This window comes from Papaver somniferum, chromosome 8, assembly GCF_003573695.1.
Source record: "Papaver somniferum cultivar HN1 chromosome 8, ASM357369v1, whole genome shotgun sequence".
NCBI lineage: Eukaryota > Viridiplantae > Streptophyta > Magnoliopsida > Ranunculales > Papaveraceae > Papaver > Papaver somniferum.
This window is the reverse complement of record NC_039365.1, coordinates 35,840,259-35,864,959: the sequence shown is the minus strand read 5'-3', so window position 1 is coordinate 35,864,959 and position 24,701 is coordinate 35,840,259. Positions and strand designations below refer to the sequence as shown.

The following is a 24,701-nucleotide window of genomic DNA, read 5'->3' as shown; positions in this document are numbered from 1 at the left end:
GTCCAAATATTTTTAAAACATGGTTCAAATGGACGAGTAAAAATTATTATGGGTGAAATGGACACCAAAAAAATAGCAAGGATGAAACTGGATTCATTCTGACTTAAACTTAAAAAAAAAGAGGATGAAACTGGATGCATCTTGATGTAAATTAAAAATAAGAAAAGGTATTTAAACATGGGTAGGATGAAACTGTTTACATCCTGTCTGTTTTTACATTTTTGTCCATTTAAACAATATCAAAATTTAAATATCCTTTTCACTCAGGAATTGTTGATTTTGATCTTTTTAACCAATTTCGTGAAAAAGTATCCCGATACCGCATTCTTATTAAATTCCATCCTTCTGCAGCGAAAAAGAAAAAAAGAGGTGATAGACGAGAAAAATAATGAATCCCACCCCAGGCTTATCCACAAAATCAAAATCAAAATAATCAATAGAAATATTTCGCAATTAAGATATTTGTTTATCACAGTAATACTTTAATTTATTGACGAGGGAGGACGATTTATTTAGGCGATTAATAAGTTCCATGGTATTGCCAATCGGAACATAATCTAATAACAAGTTGTCAAACAACAATCTGACACTACCGGCTAAGTCAAGCACAATTGCTGGTTGCCATGTATCTCTTTCCCATCTTTGGCCTTTTTAGTTAGGAACCCGACAGTTCAATCGAATCTTCCCAGCACTTCCAGTCAAGACACCAATATTACCCATCTTCACCATTGCAGCTCTCAATTTGTCATTCCAAACGAGAGGGTTCCGATTCTGGGCCATTTGAGCAGCTGTAGCTTGGTTAGTCAAGAGCGTCTGGTCTGACGTGAACAACCCACGGTTGGTTAAAACATCAATGAAATATCCCACGTCGGCCACGTTTGGACTTCCTGGGTTCATCGGAACGACTAGGGCAGGATCATTGTTACTTTCTGGACAACTTAGCTTAAGTTGGGCTGCATAAGCTGCGTCTAAACTTGGATCTTGGCTTACAGTTACGTTGAAATTATAGAGTCTGTCACGGAATGAAGTGCAGTGAGATCGACCAATCGTATGGGTACCCGATAGTGTCACCATTTCTTCTTGTGTCAGTCCTTTATTGGCGAAATTTTGAGTGAGTTCAGTCACATTAAATGTTGGACGGGGCAAATCTATTGTTTCCGAGGCTAACGAAAGCGTGCCATCTCTTCTCCCTGCTGGGACATCGTATCCTATTCCTCCTGTCTGTACACGCAAAAGAAAGCTAGGTTGTAAAATAAACCCTTAGGGTTCAAGAAATGCACATATTTATCTATGTCCATGCATGCAAGGGTTGACCAACTATATTCTCGATACTCCCTCGTAGCTCTAGCTCGAGATTCGTAGAAATATTTTTACTTCAGACACATAAGTATGAATGATCCTAATCTTACTATGAATCCTTCTTCTCGTATACTTACTCTTAAAAGACTGTCTCTTGCTGCATATGCAAGTATATCAGCACAAGAAACCACTCCTGGGCATACTGTTTCGAGGGCATTTTTAATAGTGTCCACGACTTCAAAACCTCGTAGACTAGGGAAATTTGCAGGTGAATCTTTCTCGGCCGTGTTTCCTGGCGTCGAGTCAATGAGAACCGATCCATCACAACCCTATAGTCACCGAATAACCAAACAAAAGTTAAACGTTAATTACTAATTGATGACTAATTAATCAAATGACAAAACCCCCCATCAAATTAAATAAATACGGAATACTAGCTACTCACCCTAACAAAGCAATCGTGAAAATGGAGTCTTACTAAACCTGCTGTAATATCCCTGTTTGCGTTGAAGACTGCATTCCTAATAATAAACTCAGCTGGAAAACAAGTGCTTTGGTAGAACCCAACTCGAAGTTGAGCTTCCACATTAGTTAGACAAAAAGCTAATAGAACCAAACCAATAAAACGTATGATTATATTCTTTGAACTCATTTTGAAGTGCTGCTTTAAGTTCAAATCTAGTTAGTTGTTTTGATAGTTCAAGATATCAACAACTTAGTTCGGTATTTATAATCCAAATGAAATGTAACAAAATTATATTTTAATCACCTAATGATTTTTTTATATAAATAATAATATATTATAAGAATTATTCAATGGAGGCAAGTTATCTAAACGAGCATTATTCAACATTGATTTGAGAATTCATAAACAAAATAACGATCAAACATATTCTTCCATGCCCTTGGCCAAATTATAATTACAACTAAAATACTAATACAAAATTGGTTAAAAAGACCAAAATCAACAATTGTTGGGTGAAATGGACAGTTAAATTTTGATACTGTTTAAATGGACAAAAATGTAAAAATAGCCACGATGTAACCAGTGTCATCGTGCCAATTTCAAATATTTTTTCTTATTTTTAATTTACACAGGATGTATCCAGTTTCATCCTTGCTATTTTTTAAATTTAAGCTAGAATGAAACCAATTTCATCCTTACTATTTTTTTTTTGGCCATTTTATCCAAACTATTTTTTACTCCTCCGTTTGAATCGTGATTTAAAAATATTTGATTAAATTACCCATTTTTCGAAATACTAACAAAAAAATTCCCCAAATATTTAACTTATAATAGTTTTTTAACTTCCAGTTCTTGGAATTTGGTTAAATTATAATAGTTTTTAATAGGATTCATGTGCAAGAGCATATCTTTATGATCTCGACAACATAAACTATTTTTTTTTACGATAATTTGACTACTGTAAAATGTACATTTTTATGATCATCCTAACGTGTATCTTGTATATTTGGATGTGACGACATTTGGATTCTGATATGTACTGAAACATGACCTGATTATGATGCCTGTGAACACAATTAGGGGAACGAAATTCGGTAATTGCAATCTTTGAGTTGGAGTATTCGGCTGAGGCGAGACTACTTAGGTTATATGTTTCTATCATTGTGTCATGCATAGGGATAGGGTATACGATTATGAGCATGGTTGATAATTCTCCACATAGTACAAACAATATATCGTTATTATAAATTTGAAACTAGTCAAGTATTTTATTTTTTGACTTATACGTAGGAAGAATGATTCGTTGATTGGACGTAATTGTCGTCTCTCTGATCATATTCTAATGTATCGTGTTCCTCCCACCATGGACAATGATGATTATCTGTAGTATACGTAGATTGATCAAGTAGTAAAAGGTTACTGTTAGCCAACGTTCTAGTCATGTAATTTACGAATTAGACTACGTATTCAATGATATTATATTGCCTTTTGTCAAACTACGCGGGAACTCACACGCGATTAATTGTATTTATAAACTATCCATTCAAAAAGTTGAGAAAGACATGATGTTATCCCCTTCTTCGGAAATTTACACAATGGGTGAAAATTTGTGAGGAAGGCGAGAACTTTACTGTTGATGCTCCAGCCTCCAAGTCTGAACATGATACTATTGTATCAGAGTTCTGAGTTGGGAGACCATAGTGCTAATTTTAGACACCAAGCTATTTAGTTTGCACATGAATTTGTTAGCATATCAAGTTATGAAGCTGTGGAGGATAACAGAAACTGTGGTGAAGGATAAGATTTAAACATGTTTTCCCTCGCATGGTTTACATATGTACATCACACCTGTTTAGTCCTCTCTTTAGTTTTGTCGGTTATATCTGTTTAAATAACCATTGACATCTTTATCTTTTGTAATTGATTTTAATCATTTTCTTGTAATGAACCCGAGCAGTTTTTATTATTATTGATTTATCGTGGTATCGGACTGGTTCATCATTGATTTCAACGCCGATCCTTAGAGGATTCAGAAGATTATCATTATTAGAGACTCAGTTTCTCTTTTCTCATCTTCCAGATCTATGTGGTGCTTTCTTTTCGCCCTTTCGATTACTTCTTGAATCTGATTTTCTTACTGTGATTTTTCTTTGATCATTCTTGATCTCTTTTCTGGTTATTAAACTTCAATTTGAGTTTAATTTCATTTTTTTGATATGTTTTCATCACGATTTCATTTCTTGATTTACAAATCGAGATCTGAAATTTTTTCATGGAGCCTACTCGTATTTCAATACTTTCTCTCAAGACAATAGCCAATATCATTCCTCTCAAACTTAAGAAAGAATATTTTATCACCCGGAAAGCTTTACTACTTCCATTGTTCAAGAACTTTCAGATTTTAAAGTATGTTAATGGATCCTTTCCTTGTCCTAAGAAATACACATTTCGAAATCATGCCAATAATAATATTATTAATCCAGATTATACTTCTTGGATCAATGAATATTCTACTTTACTACTTTGGATTCAATCGACGATTTCCGATACAGTGATTTGCTATGTGGCTGGATCTGAAACCTCCCATGGCTTATGGACTGCTATTGAATCCATATTTGCAAGAACATCTTCAACACATATGCTATTCAATTGAGAACTAGCTTACAGAATCGCAAAATGACATGATCTGTTACTTCCTTTCTGATTGAAGTAAAGAAATTTCAAGATCAACTTGCTGCAGCAAGAGCACCAATATCTGACAATGAATTGGTGGTATATATTCTCAATGGTTTAACATATGATTATGCTTCATTTGAACTTCAAATCGTATGCGTTCCCCACCAATTACTGCTCAATAATTACATAATCTTCTAATGAGTGAAGAGATCTCAATTTATGCATCTAGATTACATAAACTCAGTCCTAGAAGCAAAGAATATATTTTCTAGGATACAATTAATCTCATAAGGGTTATAGATGTCTTGATTTATCTTCTGGAAGAATCTATATTTCAAGACATGTTGTCTTTAATGAAACATGTTTTCTCTCTCGGTTACAGTATAATTCTGTGTCAGACACATCCATTTCATCTTCTACTATTCATTTTGATCATGCATCATTCACTCCACATCTTTTAGCCTCAGCAAATTCAACTCCATCTAGTACTTCAGTAGATGTTTCTACTTTATATATATCTACTCCTTTATATGTTGTGAATGATCATAATATGACTACTAGGGGTAAAAAGGGAATATATAAGCCAAAATCATATACTGCTACTAAACATCCTATATCTGACTAATTAATTGCTTTAGCAGCTGTTTCTACTCCTACATGTTTTACTCAGGCTAATAAAATTCCTAAGTGGAGAGTATCTCTAGTAAATGAGCATACATCCTTGAAAATGCTAGAACATGGTACTTAGTACCATTTGTTGATGGTCAGAATGTAGTAGAGTGTAAATGGGTGTTCAGAATTAAATACAATCCAAATGGCTCTATAAAAAGATTCAAATCTAGATTGGTGGCCAAGGGTTTTCATCAACAACAAGGAGTTGATTTTGATGAGACAAATCAGAACTATTTTTGCAATGAAATTTTAGTTTAATTGGTGCATTAGACAACCTGATGTTAGTAATGCATTTCTGCATGGATATTTAAATGAGGTGGTTTATATGCAGGAACCTCCAGGTTTTGTGGATGAAACTAAACCTGATCATGTTTGTATCCTTCAAAATCCATTTATGGTCTCAAACAAGCACCAAGGGTTTGTTATGAAAATTAAGTAATGCTCTTCTCCGTCTTCATTTTGTGAACTCAACTACAGATACTTCTCTCTCTATTCATCATCAAGGTGATCATCTAACAATGGTTCTTGTGTATGTTGATGACATTTTACTGTCATCCAGCTCTTCTATTATTCAGGAAATTATTGTTCAACTGGAGAATCTGAAAAGGCGAGGGTACCCAAATATACCTCAATCTAAAATTTTTCTTACCTATAAGTCCTTTCTCCGAAAGTGATTGTATATGGACTGAGTCGAGACAATACAACTAATCGGTTCACACTTCGTGTGATCGTCTATGGATACGAGATCGAGACAATACAACAACGAAGTATGTTACTTGATAAAAAGGTTCGGACTTAACCAAACACAATAGGATTCACTTATCAAGTAAATAGGAATTAACGTTTGTGTAATTTACTTTAATTATAATAAAACAATTATAATGCGGAAATATGAAGTAAATGACGCATCAAGATTTTGTTAAAGAAGAAACCGCAAATGCAGATAAACCCCGGGACCTTGTACATAATTGAATACTCTCAGGATTAAGCCGCTACACAAAATTACACCTAGCTTCATATAGTTGAGACCAAGCAACTAAACCTATAGCTCACCTAGTTCCGTCTGTATTCCCATGCCTCCAACTTATAAATAAGTCACGTACTTGGAACAATTCCTTTGGTTCGTATTACAAACAGCAAAGGAATAACAAATCTGTTTGGTATCAACTCTATTCAACCAAGTGATATGAGTCGGACAAAGGCTCTTCTGTTTATCTTAACATAAACTCTTTCGTCAGGTCCTTAGATCTATCTTATGTTCAATTACCGAAGTAATCGTTTAAGATTAAGCCAACAACACTACTAATCCAAAGAATTTTGTTGATGCCGATCTACTCAATTAATCAATCCAATCTATCACAAGGATAAACAGATTATTAATTGGATCCTCTTTTACCGAAAAAAGTATTGTGCACACCAAAGATTATGAACCCACAAATCTTCAATATCTTCTTCGTCTTCAAATCTTCTTTGATCTTCAATAATAACCTGCACACAATCACTTGAATCTCTTGTGATCAATCACGCACAGAACGGAGTCTATTAACAATGGATTATCACAAGATCGTCTTTAGAACTAACAAAAGTCTAAAGATCCCTGTCGAAACTCTAAACTAGTTTGAGTGAATCTTATATCAGAAGAGAAAATTCTCAAGCATAAACAAACTAGGTGCAATCAAAGTTCAACCACCGTTAGTCAACCAAATCAATGAAAACAAAAGATAAACGACAATAATCTAGTTTCCCACCAACGGTACACGCTAGAGCTTCTCAATCCCAAAGAAGACTTTAAACTGAGCGGCCGTAAGAGATTTCGCCTAATTAGGTTACTCTCCTCTCCGAATAGGCGTCTACACCAGTAACAACACAACAAAGAGGAAGCTTGTTGTTACGAAGGATTAGTTTGCTAGAAAGGAAAACTTCAAGTATTTATAGACAAGGAAGTTTGGACATCAAGGAATTTCTAAAACCGAAAATATTCTCAAGATATTCATTAAAGCACAAATTCGGTTTTCATAATTCCTGGAAATGCTCTGCCCAAAAATAACGATCGAAATCTCTCGGAAAATCTCTAATTAGTAAATGCACATTACTAATTTTTATTTCCCTACAAAATGAAATTAATAACATTAATTAAAAGATTCTTAACTTATTTATGTTTCGATCCTGAGATTCTCTTCCCTTAGCTATTAAGGAATAACTTTGAACAATTAAAGAAATAAACATTCATAGCACGTGTTCAAAGTATGTCGACATTCTTACTTTGTAAGTTCTCTTTCAAACTTACAACCTTGAAACCGATTTTCCACACTTCCAAACCAGTTTAGAATTGGTTCATCTGACTTTCAAGAACTATGTGATTGATCAAATAACATTCAATCAGAATCATGGGTTTAACGGTTCTACCAAAATAAGTTTCGGTTCTAGCTTCCATGCGAGTACTGTGCATAGTCACACTAGCTTTCCAAAATTCGGTTGACTAGGTACTAGGATCGGTTACCCACATAAATATGGTACCTAACTTATATGTGTTGCACATGTCCATATGATCGGTTCCCCTTTTCCTAAAAACGTGTTGCACATGTTCATAGGATTGGTTCCCCTTTCTGCTATAAACCTTACTGCACCTCATACAAGGATCGCTTCCCCTTTGTGATGTACTGCACCTCTTACTAGGATCGGTTCTCATTTCCCATATTTGGTCAGACATAAAATCACAAACCCGATCATACCATCTCAGGTGATTACTTAAGATCGGTTTCACTAATAAAAGTCATACCAATACATAAGTCAGGCCTTTGTGAATAGTTCTACCAAGAACACAACAAGTCATGAACGCTTATACTCAATCACACATATTGGTTGTTCATAAGATATGCAATGAATAACAAAACCAATAACGCATGGAGATTTCCTTTTTCGATTCACAAACAAATTTATGAACTTACTTCCTTAGAACACATGTAAAACATTGTTCCCTAGGATGAAATCTTCACCTTATACCCATACATAATCACAATAGCATTTAAATGATTATGACGATGTCTTATCTACAAAGTTTAATGGTTAAGCAATAAACCTCGTATTGTATTCCTTAATACTATGTCTATCTAGAGTTGAAATATGCTTCGCAGTTTTGTTTTCAATATGCACGACTTGAAAGATACGTTAGGGAATGAAACAGTTCAAGTCAAATATCACTAACCTCAACTGGAAGGATGATTATTGTCGTTGTAGCTCCTTGCTTCTTCACATCATCAAGTCTTCGCGATACTTGTAATGTCTCATTATCCCAATACTTTCAAGCTAACCTATACGAAGTTGACTCTAGTACATAATCAAGCGACTCTTAACATGAGTTTTGATTCACTAAAATATGACAACCAAACTTGACATACCAACGCTTGGTGGGTTCAACCGAGCAATGCTCTAACAATCTCCCTCTTTGTCAATTTTAGTAACAAAACTCTTACATCATATGGATAAACAAATTACAAGAATTCATTACACATACGCTTGATTACCGATTCAACAACACAGTAAACTTCTTACATTCAATCCTTGAAAATGACGCTGTTGACATTATAATAACAAAGAATATATTCCCACTAAGGAAGATAGGTAGATATTGAATCCGCACTTCTTTGTTATACCAATTCATATGACATGTTACTCCCTCTTAGTCCGTGCTCTCACTATTTCGTTTAGATAAAACGTTTAAGAACCAATGTTCTTTTCCTTAGCGACACCAATCAATATAAAATCAATGCCAGTATCACTTGTTTACTCCATATATTTCTCCCCCTTTTTGTCACAAAATGACAAAGAAACCAAAAAAAATAAAGGACAACACGAAAAGAATCTTACGAATTTCAAAATAGACTTGCAACCTGTAGAGTTAGCCACGAGGGTTCCACACATCATGTTCTGATAACCAATATCAAAACCGAAACTACAAGTAGTTTTATTTTGCCAAGGAAACAATTGTCCGAAACAATTTTTCCAATTTAGTTTAGCAAAACAAAAATCAACTAAGCACCTTAGTCCCTTTGCTAAACCGATTGTAAAAACAACCGCTTAATTCGATAAGACCAAAATAAAGATAACTCTGTTTTTCTCATCAGGTTCTAATTATCCATAAACTTAGACCTTTCAATTTTAAACAAGACAAGTACTAGGTTAGTTAACTAGTATTTCTTGTTAAGGCATTCGATTAGACTTGAATCACCGAAACCTTACTTCGATAAGTCTAACTAAGATCACAATTAACTTAATTTCTCTTATCCGGAATCGAATTGGACCAAACAACTCATCCCGTAATCCTTTTATTTCGTTAAGCCATAAATAATTCATACAAACCAGCATAAATCAACTTGCATAATTATTCACCTCAACCGGAAGCAATTGAAACTACATAAGCATTAAAACACCGCAATTGCACTGAAATTTTGTAATCCTAAACAATTGATACCACACAATAAAGCAAGATAACAATAGTTTTTCTTAGCCGGAACCAATTGAATCACACAAATCTACACACACATCATGGAGTAAGCATCAATTGAACCGAAATTTTGTTAAGCAAAAGCAATAAATATCTATGATATAAACTCAGGCTTTTCTTAAACAGGAAAACAATTAACTAACAAGATTGTTACCTCAAATTTCGCATCCACTTCTCCAATATGGTTGCATCTTCGTCCAAGGAGAATTGATATCGAAATATCATCATGTTGTCATCCTTATGCAAAACAAAAGAATAACAACAACCAACCTTTACCAGAGAAATGTTGAAAATCGGTTTTAACAATTGCAAGCAAAAGTTGAGAACCGTCGAAACATATATGATTTTATGCTAAACCAAAGCCGATTCAACATATTGTGACTTTTTCACATATTGTTTCTACCAGAACCCCTCATGATTCTTTGATAAAGCCTACCAACATGGGCTAGTACTTAATCCTTCTAAATCAAAAAGTCACCCAAACCACAAGGGTTCAAATCATTTGAGATCGAATATTAAGGTAGTAAAACCGAAAATAAACATCTCATAAATCACTTTGCAATACACCATAAATTTTCAACATAAACTCAAGCATTGCAATTACCTCATTCTTGTAGGAAATTGAATTACGAAACCAATGCAAAAAGAATGAGGTCATTCCGAGTTCGGACTAAGAAGTTATGGGCAAAACTGTTTTACACTTCTTCGTAAGGGGTCCTCTTACTAGGATCAGTTCCCTCACCATGACATGGTACTAGGATCGGTTCCCTCACTATCACAGGGTACTAGGAACGGTTCCCAAGAGTTACTTGTGTCAGATCACATCAATAAACTGTTTTCGACATAACTTTTGCATACGATGTCGGAATTTAGTGATTTTTGGCTCGTTTTAACCGTAAAAACAAGATCTACACACATATGATCAGTAGATATCAACATCATAAACTCACAATTACCGTTTCTATCAAAACTCAAATATATATAGAGAAAGTATGAGTATAGAAGAAAAGAAATCTCCTAAAGATGTTAATTAGTCACATAATTACCCGACAAATCATGTTCTCAGTTTTACGTGCTTCCTAACCCTTCATAAGATTGAGGCACAAGGGTGAGCATGTACATTCCAACACAACTAGGTTGTGTTGAGTTGATCCTTGTCTTGTTCATCATGAGTGATGTAATTTCAAATTGAGTTGTAGTAAAAAGTTCGTTGAGACTTGTGAAAGAAAAGATTTTAGATTTAATGAAATTTAAAAACAAATAAAACTTAATTCAAGATTATTAGGAATAACCAAGACACTGATTCCACTATCACACATGAATAAATTATGAAAAATAATCCAAAACTCTAATTATATTTTAAGTCCCTTATTTCTTAATTCACAATTAATCAAACATATTCTCAAATATTAATGTATTCCCCAAGCATACACTATCAATTGATTAAACAAAGTATAATCTATCAAATTGAATCACAAATAATTAAGAAAATTATGTAAACATTTAAATACTCTGCAAGAGCAGTGATTGAGTGAATTATAATTAAAAATTAGAGAAAATGAAATAGTTACCCATTATTCATGCGTGAATAGCTTCCTCATTGCCTTGGTTGTGGGAGAATTAGCTCATCATCATGTTGGAAACACACTCAAAATTCATTTTTATTGCTCAAAGGGTGTTTACAAAGATGAAATGGAGAAAAACTATCAAAAACCGGGTTTGCAACAGGTATAAGTGTTACAAACTGAAAAGAACGATAGAACAGAGTACTGTCGCTGATTTTCGATCCTCGCCTATGTGTCGTTTCCACTGTTGACAAACGACTGCTGTTGCGCGCCTAATGTTCTTGGTGTTCTTCACAGCAGCAGAAATGGTGATTCTTCTGCAACTCGACTTTCACAGCTCCGTGATCTCCCCCAAACTCTCCGTCACCTCTCTAAGACATCCCAGGGACCTTTTTATACTTCACCATCATCAAATCTTTCGTATTAACTCCATATAATCCTCTCTTCAATTCTGTGCAGATACGATAATATTTCTTTCCCTTTTTCTTTTCTTCACGCGTTCTCTTGTGTTTTCTTGCAACTGGCACACTCCAATACTCTGCTGCTCATCTCGGACAGATTTAAACTCACTGCAGGGAACAACTCTGCACGTAACTTCCCGAGAAATCTCGTGAATACCTCCTCTTTCTGTTATCCAACTTGACACGCATGCAACCCAAGTTTTACGATTCAAAAACACATACCAATCCTGTTGTGACTCAACTGGTCCATACAAGTCCGAATCCGTGAAAATATCCAAGTAAATCTCTGCCCAATCTTTCCCAGAAAACCCGAGAAACCTAGCTTCTCCTGTTTGCATTCCAATGGATTATCCAACCTAAATAAATTCTTTAGAACACCCATACCAACATTGATTGGGCTTATCAAGATCATCCCAGTTGAAATCAGTGATTGAATCTCATTGTAATCCCTCCGAAAATCCAACAGAAAAGTACACAGCAAACTGAAATATGTTCCCGCCATTTTGCAATGTTTAAACGATGAAGAAGGGTGCCCTTTATCCAGAGTAGAGGTGCCCTTAGCAGGTGGGTGATGAGAATGAAATTGGGTGCTGAGGATGAATTTGGGCTACGCATAACCTTGGGTGCCCCTTAGCCAAATCTGGGGTTCGTATAGCAAATGTCCTCCGGGGTCCAAATAACACTTTTTGAGTAACTTTTTTCACACAAGTGTATTTCTCCAAAAACACCTACACAAACATAAAAACACCATAATAAGTACGAAATCGAGTACCAACAATACAAAACATTGAGGACAAATTAGACACAAAAATGTATCTATCAAATACCTCAAAACTTATTATTTGCTAGTCCTCCAACAAAACTAATCTAAAAAAATAAAATGACTACACTAAGCACGTGCAGCAAGTCGTTAAACCGCTAGGTGGCCCTAGCGGCGGAGTGTTGTCTCCGGAGGGTTTACGAGAGGTGTACCCGCAAAACCTTTACTCCAGACCCTAGTTATCTACGCAGAACCTTGGAAGGAACTAAAGAATCTCCTTGGTTGGCATACAATCATTGACTATCGGAGGAAGTACCCTGATGTGAAATTCCAATTGCTGTACACGAGTTTGCACTCAGCATACTATAATTCATATATAAGTGACAGAGCTCTACTCAGATAGTTTCTAGACATCATAACCGAAGTCAACCAATCATATGGAAAGATTAAGAAGATGGATAAAGAGAAAAATAGATGGTTAAAGTGAACGGTGTTTCCCATATCTGTCTGAAGGCCTCTGCCAAGGTGATCCTATCCTAATGGATTGAGATACCAGTCTGACTAATATCAACACAACTGGCATATACAAGGGAACCAGTGGTCGATAAACCTAACTCTAGGTCAACACAACTAGCATATACAAGGTCACCAGTGGTCCACTTTATTGAATTTATTCCGGTTGGTCAGATGGTCTGGTCTCAAACTTTTTTTTTTTTTTTTTGTATCTCAATCACTCTATTTCACCTAGCAATGGTAACAACTTGAGTCGTGTGCCCCACCAAATCACTTAAGAAATAAAAACAGAAGGGATTAGGATTCAACGAGTTATGGCGAAACTACCATGTTTTTTTTAATTCTAACACCTGAGCTCTGTTCTTTTATGAATAGACTCTTTAGATGTTTCCATCTAATCATATTGATTCCTCAACTCCTACAACCAAGATGTTCCCATCCACTTAGATTGGTTAGTGCCAACCTTAATAAGCATAAATTTCTAGGATCTGGAGTTTATTTATTGCAACTAAAATCTAACAAAAAGTTTCTTCCCCACCCCCAAACTTAAATCTAACATTGTCCTCAATGTTTCTAATGAAAGAGCAATACCAAAAAGCAAAGTAACAGGAAGAATCAGTAAAGAGAGAAGTCGGAACGATAGTACCTGGGTGAAGAGAGAAATCAAAAACTAATATACAACATACAATCGCCTCGATGGTCAATCAAGGGTAAACAGGGTCCTCCAGAGGGACCTCCTCAACATCACCTGTAGGAAAGGGCTCTAAAAAGGGTTTCAATCTCTGACCGTTAACCTTCGAAGAACTACTACCATCTGTTGTCTCGATCTCAACAGCTCCATGAGGAAACACAGTGCGAATAATAAAAGGACCCGTCCACCGAGAATGTAACTTCCCAGGGAAAAGATGCAAGCGGGTATCATACAGAAGAACTTTTTGACCTAGAGAAAATGACTTTCTTAAAATATTCTTATCATGCACAAGTTTCATTTTACTTTTATACCCCTTCGCACTATCGTAAGCATCTATACGAATCTCTTCCAACTCATTGAGCTGGAGTTACCTATGGGATCCTGCCTTGTCAAGTGAAAAATTTAGCTGCTTAACAGCCCAATAAGCTCTATGTTCTAACTAAACAGGTAAATGACATGCCTTTCCATACACAAGCCGATAAGGCGACATTCCAATGGGGGTCTTAAACGCAGTATGGTAAGCCCATAAGGCATCAGTAAGCCTAGAAGACCAGTCTTTCCGATTAGGATTAACTGTTTTCTCTAATATACGCTTTATCTCCCTATTGGAAACATCTACCTGACCACTAGTCTGTGGATGATATGGGGTATCTACCTTATGTGTAATACCATATTTCTTCATCAAAAGCCTAAAAGGTCCATTACAAAAGTGCGTCCCTCCATCACTAATTATAGCTCGCGGTGTACCAAAACGTGTAAGTATATCATTTTTCAAGAACTCAATCACAACCCTATGGTCAGTTGTTTTACACACAACCTCCTCAATACACTTAGAGACATAGTCTACAGCGACAAGGATGTAAAGGTTACCAAAAGAATTAGGAAACGGACCCATAAAGTCAATACCCCACACATCAAAGACCTCAACAACTAAAATAGGGTTCAAGGGCTTCATGTTCCTCCTGGAAATGGTTCCTAATTTCTGGCAACATTCACAAGTAACACAGTAACTGTGGGAGTCTTTAAACAACGAAGGCCAATATAATCCACACTGCAATATTTTAGCAGCAGTCTTCTTAGCACTAAAGTGACCCCCACAAGCATGATCATGACAAAATGAAATAATAATGGACTGGTCATTCTCAGGTATACATCTCCTAATAATATGGTATGGACAATACTTAAACAAATAAGGATCATCCCAAAAGAAGTGCTTCACCTCGGCTAAAAACCTAGAACGATCTTGTTTGCCCCAATGTTGGGGCATTCGACCAGTAACAAGATAATTTACTATATTCGCATACCAAGGTGCTTGGGTAACAAAGAACAGTTGTTCATCAGGAAAACTATCCCTAACAGGAGGAGAATCATTAAGGGTATCCACAACAAGCCTAGAAAAGTGATCTGCTACTACATTTTCTGCACCTTTTTTCTCTAATGTCTAAGGAAAATTCATGCAACAATAGGATCCATCTAATCAATCTAGGTTTAGTATCCTTCTTGGAAAGAAGATACTTCAAAGCAGCATGATCAGTAAAGATTATGACCTTAGAACCTAAGAGGTAGGATCTAAACTTGTCTAAGGCAAACACAATAGCTAATAGTTCCTTCTCCGTAGTGGTATAGTTCAACTGGGCATCATTCAGAGTTTTGCTAGCATAGTAAATCACATGAAGTAACTTATTTTCTCGCTGACCTAGCACAACACCAATAGCATAATCTGAAGCATCACACATGATCTCAAAGGGTAGGTTCCAGTTGGGTGCCTGGACTATGGGGGGGGTAGTGAGTAAATTCTTAAGCTTCTCAAAAGCCTCTAAACAAGCATCATCAAAGACAAACTTAACGTCTTTTGCAAGCAAATTGCAAAGAGGTCTAAATTAAGCTAAAATCCTTAATGAATCGACGATAAAAACCTGCATGCCCTAAGAATGACCTAATATCTCTTACGGTTTTTGGGACCTGTAAAGTTTTAATGAGGTCAACTTTGGCTCTATCTACCTCTATACCCTTCGAAGATACGATATGCCCTAGAAAATTCCTGAACGAACCATGAAGTGACATTTCTCCCAATTAAGCACTAAATTCTTTTCCTTACACCTAGTCAAAACTAATGACAAATGATGCAAGCACTCATCGAAAGACGAACCAAACACTGAAAAATCATCCATAAAGACCTCTAAGAACCGTTCTACCATGTCAGAAAATATGCTTAGCATACAACGCTGAAAGGTCGCAGGGGCATTACATAGCCCGAAAGGCATGCGTCTATACGCAAAGGTACCAAAGGGACAGGTAAAAGTGGTTTTCTCTTGGTCTTCTGGGGCTATGACAATCTGATTATAACCGCAGTATCCATCTAAAAAGCAATAATGGCTACGTCCAGCTAATCTCTCTAGCATTTGGTCGATGAAGGGAAGGGGAAAGTGGTCCTTCCTAGTGACCTTGTTCAATTTCCTATGGTCAATACAGACACGCCAACCCGTGGTCACCCGGGTTGGGATTAACTCATTGTTATCATTCTGGACTACAGTAATACCGGATTTCTTGGGAACAACCTGAACGGGGCTGACCCACTTACTGTCTGAAATGGGGTAGATAATGCCTGCATCTAACAGCTTAAGAACCTCGGTTCGAACTACTTCTTTCATATTAGGGTTCAGTCGACGTTGCATCTCCCTAGAAGGTTTGGTGTCACTCTCTAAATAGATATGATGCATACAATCAGTAGGACTTATACCCTTAATGTCTATGGTCCACCCTAAAGCTTCCTTGTTATTCTGAAGGACAGTCACTAGCCTACTTTCCTGATCACTATCCAAGTCGGATGCTATAATCAGGTAAAGTTTCAGATGGGCCTAAAAACACATACTTCAGGGAATCTGGTAATGGTTTAAGGTCCAACTTAGGAGGCTTTTCTAACGAAGGAACTAGGGTAGACTAGAAACGGGTAGAGGTTCGAACTTAGGTTTCCAGCCATTACTAGTGTCTATCAAAGGGGTTGAATCTAACAAAGCATTCACCTCATTAATCACATCGTCATCATCAAAATCAATCCCAAAGTGGGCTAGGCATTTCTCTAATGGATCTTCTAACAAAGTGTTTGGTAATGACTCCTCGACTAATGTTCCTATCATGTTCACCTCTTCTATGCTCGAGTCATCTAGTTCAGAGGGTAGCTTACTAATATTAAAAATGTTCAGCTCAATAGTCATATTACCAAAAGACAAATTCATAATACCATTTCGACAGTTAATGATCGCATTGGATGTAGCTAAAAACGGGCGACCTAAAATCACTGGTATTTGGTTCTCTGGGTCAGGGACAGGTTGGGTATCTAGGATAACAAAATCCACTGGATAAATAAACTTGTCGACCTCAATAAGAACGTCCTCGATCACACCACGAGGAATTTTAACGGACCTATCAGCTAACTGAAGTGTCATCTGGGTAGGTTTCATCTCACCAAGTCCTAGCTTAAGGTACACATGGTATGGCAGTAAGTTCACACTGGCTCCTAAGTCAAGCAAAGCTTTCTCGACACGGTATTTACCTATTGTGCAAGAAATAGTAGGGGACCCTGGGTCTTTATACTTAGGAGTAGTGGTATTCTGAATAATAGAACTCACATGACTAGCTAGGAAGGCTTTCTTCTGGACACTAAGTTTTCGCTTTCGCGTACACATATCCTTAAGAAACTTGGCATAAGCGGGAATCTGCTTAATCGCATCTAACAATGGGAGGTTGATAGTAACCTGCTTAAAAACCTCCAATATATCATTAAAGTTGGACTCCCTCTTAGTTGGAACTAGCAGCTGGGGGAACGGGGCTCTGGGAACAAAGCCGGGCTCAGCATGACCCTCATTGGTCTCTTTGGAGACTCTATCAGTCTCCTCATTTTCTGGCTCAGAAGGGTGAACTACACATGTTCACTATCAGGCATGGCAACCTTATTGTCAACTTTCTTTCCACTCCTAAGGGTTGTTATAGAATTCACATGATTGTACGATTTCTCTCCTTTAGGGTTAGGATCAGTTTGACTAGGGAACCTTCCATCTTCTCTTTCACTAAGAAACTTAGCTATTTGGCCGACTTGAAGTTCTAAGTTAGCAAGAGACTGGGAATTATTCTTAAAATTCTGCCTGGTTTCTTCTTGAAAACCAAGTGGTTCTTTGATAACATCTCATGGTTCTTTGCTAACATAGTAAGGGTTTCTTCTAAGGTGGAGATTTTTCTCATTCTGAAACTGGGGTTGACCTGAAGAGTTCTTAGCATAACCAAAACCTGGGGGAGGCGGTGAGAATTACTAGACTGTCCTTGATTCTGACCCTTAGACCAAGAAAAATTAGGATGGTTTCTCCAACCAGGGTTGTAAGTCTCTGAGTATGGGTCAAACTTCTGACGGTTCTCAAACCTAGCATTGTTATAGACACATGGGCTTGCTCTTCACTAACCTGACCTTCCCAAAACGAGTTATTGGGTTCTACTCCACAACTAGACACTTGAGAGGCTCTAAACCTATCATCAGGTTCAACAAGAGACCTATGTTTAGGATGATTCAATTCCAAAGCTTCTAACCTTCTAGACAAAGCAGCAAACTTAGCATCAGACCCGAAGCTTGTATCTACCACATTGGTGCTACTTCTATTGACCAAGAGTCTTTTGGGGGGTTCAACACAAGACTCCCACTGTTGGGATTTTTCAGCGACACTCCTAAGAAGGTAAAAGCATCATCAACACTTTTACTAGTGAACTCACCAGCGCACATAGACTCAACCATGGCTTTGGTTGAATAGTCTAAACCATCATAAATAATCTCTACGAGTTTCATCTTATCAAATCCATGGTGAGGACACTGGGATAGGAGATCATTGAATCTCTCTAAAACCTATAAAGAGACTCTCCTCTTGTTGCACACTAGCACTAATTTTCTGCCTAACAGACGCAGTTTTATGCTTAGGGTAGAATTTCATATAGAAAGCAGCAATAAGTTCCTGCCATGTTTCAATGGATTCAGATGGTAGGTTGTTCAGCCAGGTCTTGGCTTTATCTCTCAAGGAAAAGGGAAACATCTTAAGTTTCAAGACTTCATCAGTAAGGTCTTTTATTCTAATTGTCCCACAAATTTCCTCAAAGTCCCTAATATGAAAATAAGGGTTCTCATCATATTTCCCTAAGAATATAGGGATCATCTGAAGAATACTAGGTTTTATCTCGAAATTAGCCGTAGTGGCTGGCAATTTAATGCACGAAGCTCGGGTGGACCTAGTTGGGAACATGTAATCTTTCAAAGTTGCCATTGCTGGCACAACTGAAGTACTAGGGGTATTTTCCTCACGAAGAGACATATTCTCAAAACTGAAGTTTCCAAAAACAGGGCTCTCAAAAGAAGAGTCTTCGAGCTCCCCGCCTTCACAAGAAGAACTACTAGGTTTATCACTAATCAAACGACCTAGAGTTTTTCTTTTCCAAGACCGCTATTTAATAACCTTGGGCATACACTAGAAAAAAAAAAGATAAAGAAAGAAATCCTAAAAGGAAGGGAAGTTCTATGCAAACGCAAAGCAGGCTAACTCCACCAAAGAAAAACTAAAGATTTCTAGCAAACAAAAAGCATGATGGCTCCACTTAGAGTGTTTCTAGACCAGCTTCTAATCCTTCGAAAGGGAATTCGTTACAATTTAAGCAAACCCCTCTGGAATCATTCCGAGTTTAAGTAAGTTGAATCGAGACGAGGGAAGCTCAATGGATCTTTGATACCCAAGGCCTCATCGGCGTTACAAGGCGGCGTATTCAATTCGCATAAACCATCATGAACTTTGAAGCATGATTAAAAGAGTAACCAATATTTTTCGAATGACTTTCCTATTAAGCTCGTTACCCTATAGGTCTCGTTCTTGTCAAATTTTGGGCTTAGGTTCGCGTTTGGTTTCGTTTTCCTAAGGCGGGCAAGAAGGAAATGGTGATGAAATCCGAATCCTTATCTTGTATGGCCCTCCTTGACCTTTACTAGGAAATTAAAGCAGCCGTTTTCAAATCCTCAGCATATATGCAACCGAAGGAATACAGTAACTCGCTGACAGGAGATTTGCGAGTGTTTCGACAAACTTACCTCCCGTACCAGACGGGGGATGAACCTTTGAAGTCGACTCGGGCCACAACTCCTATGTCATGTACGAACCTGAGGGGTCGTGGCGATATCGTAATCGCTGTCCTTCTCTGCAAACAGTTGATATTTAAACTACCCTTCCGTAGGGTTTAAAAAAAAAGTCCCAAAGTCCACAGTCCAAAGTCCAAAAATAAAGTGCAAAAGAAAAAGATAATCTAAAAAAAAATTCTAAAAAAATTGTCTCTCTCTCTTTCTCTTTATTTTTTTTTAATTAATTTTTATTCTTCTTTTCTTTCGCTCCTTTCACTTTGCTTATACTCCAAATCTTTAAGTATTCACCAAAATCTTTGACAAATTTTTCTTTCGCTCCAAATTCCAAAATTTGTAAGGAAAAGAAAAAAACCCAAAAACGTAAAGAAGAACAAATAAAATAAAAATGAAAAACAAATAAAAACCTAAAAAAAAAAATCTAAAAAACTCTAGCCTAAAGACAAGTCCGCGTCGGCGACGCCAAAAATTGATGTAATTTCAAATTGAGTTGTAGTAAAAAGCTCGTTGAGACTTGTGAAAGCAAAGATTTTAGATTTAATGAAATTTAAAAACAAACAAAACTTAAATCAAGATTATTAGGAATAACCAAGACACTGATTCCACTATCGCACCTGAATAAATTATGGAAAATAATCCAAAACTCTAATTATCTTTTAAGTCCCTTATTTCTTAATTCACAATTAATCAAACATATTCTCAAATATTAATTGTATTCCCCAAGCATAGACTATCAATTGATTAAACAAAGTATAATTTATCAAATTGAATCACAAATAATTAAGAAAATTATGTAAACATTTAAAAACTCTGCAAGAGCAGTGATTGAGTGAATTATAATTAAAAATTAGAAAAAATGAAATAGTTACCCATTATTCATGCGTGAATAGCTTCCTCATTGCCTTGGTTGTGGGAGAATTGGCTCATCATCATGTTGGAAACACACTCAAAATTAATTTTTATTGCTCAAAGGGTGTTTACAAAGATGAAATGGAGAAAAACTATTAAAAAACGGGTTTGCAACAGTTATAAGTGTTACAAACTGAAAAGAACGATAGAACAGAGTACTGTCGCTGATTCTCGACCCTCGTCTGTGTGTCGTTTCCACTGTTGAGAAACGACTTCTGTTGCGCGCCTAATGTTCTTGGTATTCTTCACAGCAGCAGAAATGGTGATTCTTCTGCAACTCGACTTTCACAGCTCTGTAATCTCCCCCAAACTCTCTGTCACCTCTCTAAGACATCCCAAGGACCTTTTTATACCTCACCATCATCAAATCTTTCGTATTAACTCCATATAATCCTCTCTTCAATTCTGTGCAGATACGATAATATTCCTTTCCCTTTTTCTTTTCTTCACGCGTTCTCTTGTGTTATATTGCAACTGGCATACTCCAATACTCTGCTGCTCATCTCGGACAGATTTAAACTCACTGCAGGGAACAACTCTGCACTTAACTTCCCAAGAAATCCCTTGAATACCTCCTCTTTCTGTTATCTAACTTGACACGCATACAACCCAAGTTTTACGATTCAAAAACACATACCAATCCTGTTGTGACTCAACTGGTCCATACAAGTCCGAATCCGTGAAAATATCCAAGTAAATCTCTGCCCAATCTTTCCCAGAAAACCCGAGAAAACTAGCTTCTCCTTTTTGCATTCGAATGGATGATCCAACCCAAATAAATTCTTTCGAACACCCATACCAACATTGTTTGGGCCTATCAAGATCATCCCAATTGAAATCAATGATTGAATCTCACTGTAATCCCTCCGAAAATCCAACAGAAAAGTACACAGCAAACTGAAATATGTTCCCGCCATTTTGCAATGTTTAAACGATGAAGAAGGGTGCCCCTTATCTAGAGTAGGGGTTCCCTTAGCAGGTGGGTGCTAAGAATGAAATTGGGTGCTGAGGATGAATTTGGGCTACGCATAACCTTGGGGTGCCCCTTAGCCAAATCTGGGGTCCGTATAGCAAATGTCCTCCGGGGTCCAAATAGCATTTTTTGAGCAATTTTTTCCACACAAGTGTATTTATCCAAATACACCTACACAAACATAAAAACACCATAATAAGTACGAAATCGAGTACCAACAATACAGAACATTGAGGAAAAATTAGACACAAAAATGTGTCTATCAATGAGTGACTAAGACCGAATCATCATTCTTGACCTCTTGCATGGTTTGTTTTTTCTTGTTCCATCTCTTATATTTATTCTTTGACTTGTGATGAAGAGTGTCATTATCACAATCTTTTCTAGTACAAGAGATTTCAGACATAATGTCTTTCTTTAGTCTTTCAAGAAGACTCTTGTAATTATTGTCACCAACAATTAACAGCTGAGAGTCATTCTTGTGACTAACTTTTGGTCCCTTCTTGGCTATGGAGGACTTCGGGACCCATTTAGAGTTGGGTTTCGCAGGAGAAACTTTCTCCTTCATACCATTAGGACGATTGTCCTTTTGAATACTTTGCGAAACATCCTTTCTCCAATTTGGAACATCAGATCATGTCTTTGCATTTACAAAGTTATCTGTCTTTCTAAATTCGGTTCTTCTATGAGATGACCTTGTCGAGCGATAGGCAAAGTTTGAACTATCATTATAATAATTCTTTTGCCTAAACTTAGGAAAATATCGATCTGAGTTCTTATGAGGAGCAAACTTAGCCAATTCTTTTGATATGAAAGAAAGTTCATCTTGCATCTTACGAACTTTGCATCCCCATTGCAATTGTCCTTTATTACTATAATAATAACAATGCTTAGTATAAATATACGAAGTATGAGTTTTAATGTTACCTTTATGTGGATCCTCTTGCATTGGAGCTCGACGAGTTTTCTTCTACTTACTCTTCTTCTTATCTTTGTTCAATGTTGTTGCTTTCTTCACATTAGTAGAAAAGCTTTCTTTGATTACTGCTGGTTGAACACTATTCTTAGGATTGACAGACTTTTCTTCTTTACAAGAAATATGAGCATCTTTGTCATCCGTGGAAGTCTCTGATTGAGAAGAATTTGTAGCTTTAACAAAATTTACCTCTTTGCTAATATTTGAAGCATCTATTCCCTTGTAGCCCAATCCTCGTGTATCACGATGATTTCTACTTGCTTCTAACATTGAGGTTAACTTGTTTGAGCTTTCATTGGATTTTTTCAGTTCCAAATTTTCTTCTTCTAACATCTTGATTTTATCAAGAGCACCGGCTAGATCATCCTCAAGGCATTTTTCTCGTGAGAGATATACACCTTCTTTCTCTTCAAAACTCTTTTGTTGAGAGTTAATCCTTGCATCAGATTCAACAAGTTTCCCTTCCAACAAGTGAATTTTTTTGAGAGCAACATCAAGCTCTTTCTCTAACAATTTTGTTTGAGAGAGAGTAGCACTGGCTTTTTCTTCAAGAACCTGTACTTGTCGGTAATTAAACATTGCTTCCGATTCAGCACTGTATATGGGGGAAAACGATTCGTTGGTTATTTAGGGAAGTGAATAGACGAGCGTATTGTCGAGACTCCTCAACCGAGCAAACTTCTTAACCTCACACAGATGCACTACAAAGAGAGTGCTTAGATTCGAGAGATCAATCTGTAGGACTCCGTCCTAAACCAAGTCAATGGCCGTTCCAGAGTCAATACGATCGCAAAGAGGGAGATGGGTTGATCTGTAGGAGGAAATCTGAGAATTGTGTGGGATCAGTGATTGATCAAGGATTGTGGATGTGTTGAAGGTTTTTGTAAATTTTGGTAAACTGATGAGTTCGAATAAGTTTTGATAGATTGATGAATTCTTGAGAGTGGTTACTCGAGAAATTTTGTGTATACAATTGCTGATTGCTAATGATGTCCTTCAATCATGGATTCAGAGACTTATTTATATTGCCAGAATAGTAAAGACCTTGATTCCTGTAAGTATGACGGTTTCTTGAGTGAAAGAGTGGGGAAGCTGGAAATCGTGGTGAAACCAATTCCAGGTCGTGTGGAGACTCGGTTAACCGTCCACCCACTAATTTGCTAACTTCTTCAACCGTTTGAACGACTTACACACATTTCTCATTGTGGATGAATCCACGTGCGGTAGGCCGCCAGACCAAAACCCTAATTAATATCCCCCAATGTGACGTGATTGATGTCTCACGAATCGTGGAGTCTGCATGACAAACGTGTATTAATTAGTTAATTGTTGACTGATTAGACAGTGAGTCTAGATTTTGTTGAATTGAGCATGAGTGATGAATGCTCATAGATTCATGGATTGAACATGCGTAGATCTTTTGAATGATGTTGACATTGCGCCAGAAATTATAAATTCGATGATGAATTACTGATAAACTACTGAATGTTGATAGCCAGATCAGTATTTGAGCAACTGAGAAAGTATTGCTCATTTTAGTAAATTACTGATAATTTACTGAATATTGATAGACTGAGCAAGCATTGCTCAATTCGACAAACTATTTATGGGTGACGTGACCCAAATAAATTAATTAAAATATTGGTAGACTACCAAATATTATATGATTAATCCAGATGTTTGATTGCTGAATCAACATAAATTTATTAGTGTTTGAATCTTGCTCAGAATGATGATTCATAGATCATTTATTCGAAACCCTAATTTTTGATCAATTGTTCGTCAATTGATGAATCGCTGAAAATAAGTCATGGGTGATAGAGGGACCGACCATATGGAATGATGAATGCCCATATGACGCCCAAGTGTTCGAGTGAGCATGCACCAGGGTCCTTAGTTGGTTGGTTGGTAAAAGAATGATGATTAAACGACGGTTTCATCATTTATTGAAATAGTGCTCGTTTCAGCATTAGGTAATAAAACCTAATCATGAAAAAGTGAGGGACCGACCAAGAGGTGATAAAACCTAATCATGAAAAAGTGAGGGACCGACCAAGAGGGCATGAAACCGGCTCTTGG

General features: G+C 36.8%; 1 protein-coding gene across 1 annotated transcript; it reads right to left on the bottom strand.

Moving 5' to 3' along the window:
• Positions 1 to 424: 424 nt before the first annotated feature.
• On the bottom strand, positions 425 to 1,970 carry LOC113302568 (peroxidase 5-like). The gene is made up of 3 exons (XM_026551499.1): positions 1,745 to 1,970; positions 1,437 to 1,628; positions 425 to 1,221 (listed from the first exon to the last, which is right to left on the bottom strand). The coding sequence occupies exons 1-3, from the start codon at positions 1,949 to 1,951 to the stop codon at positions 652 to 654; spliced, it is 969 nt and encodes a 322-aa protein (XP_026407284.1). The 5' UTR covers positions 1,952 to 1,970; the 3' UTR covers positions 425 to 651.
• Between the last annotated feature and the right edge of the window lie 22,731 nt (positions 1,971 to 24,701).

Coding starts and splice junctions, on each gene's coding strand:
- LOC113302568 (XM_026551499.1), bottom strand. CDS start 1,951: ATGAGTTCAAAGAATATAATCATACGTTTTATTGGTTTGGTTCTATTA. Junction 1,629..1,744: donor TTCACGATTGCTTTGTTAGG/GTGAGTAGCTAG, acceptor CGGTGACTATAG/GGTTGTGATGGATCGGTTCT. Junction 1,222..1,436: donor CAAGAGACAGTCTTTTAAGA/GTAAGTATACGA, acceptor TTGCGTGTACAG/ACAGGAGGAATAGGATACGA.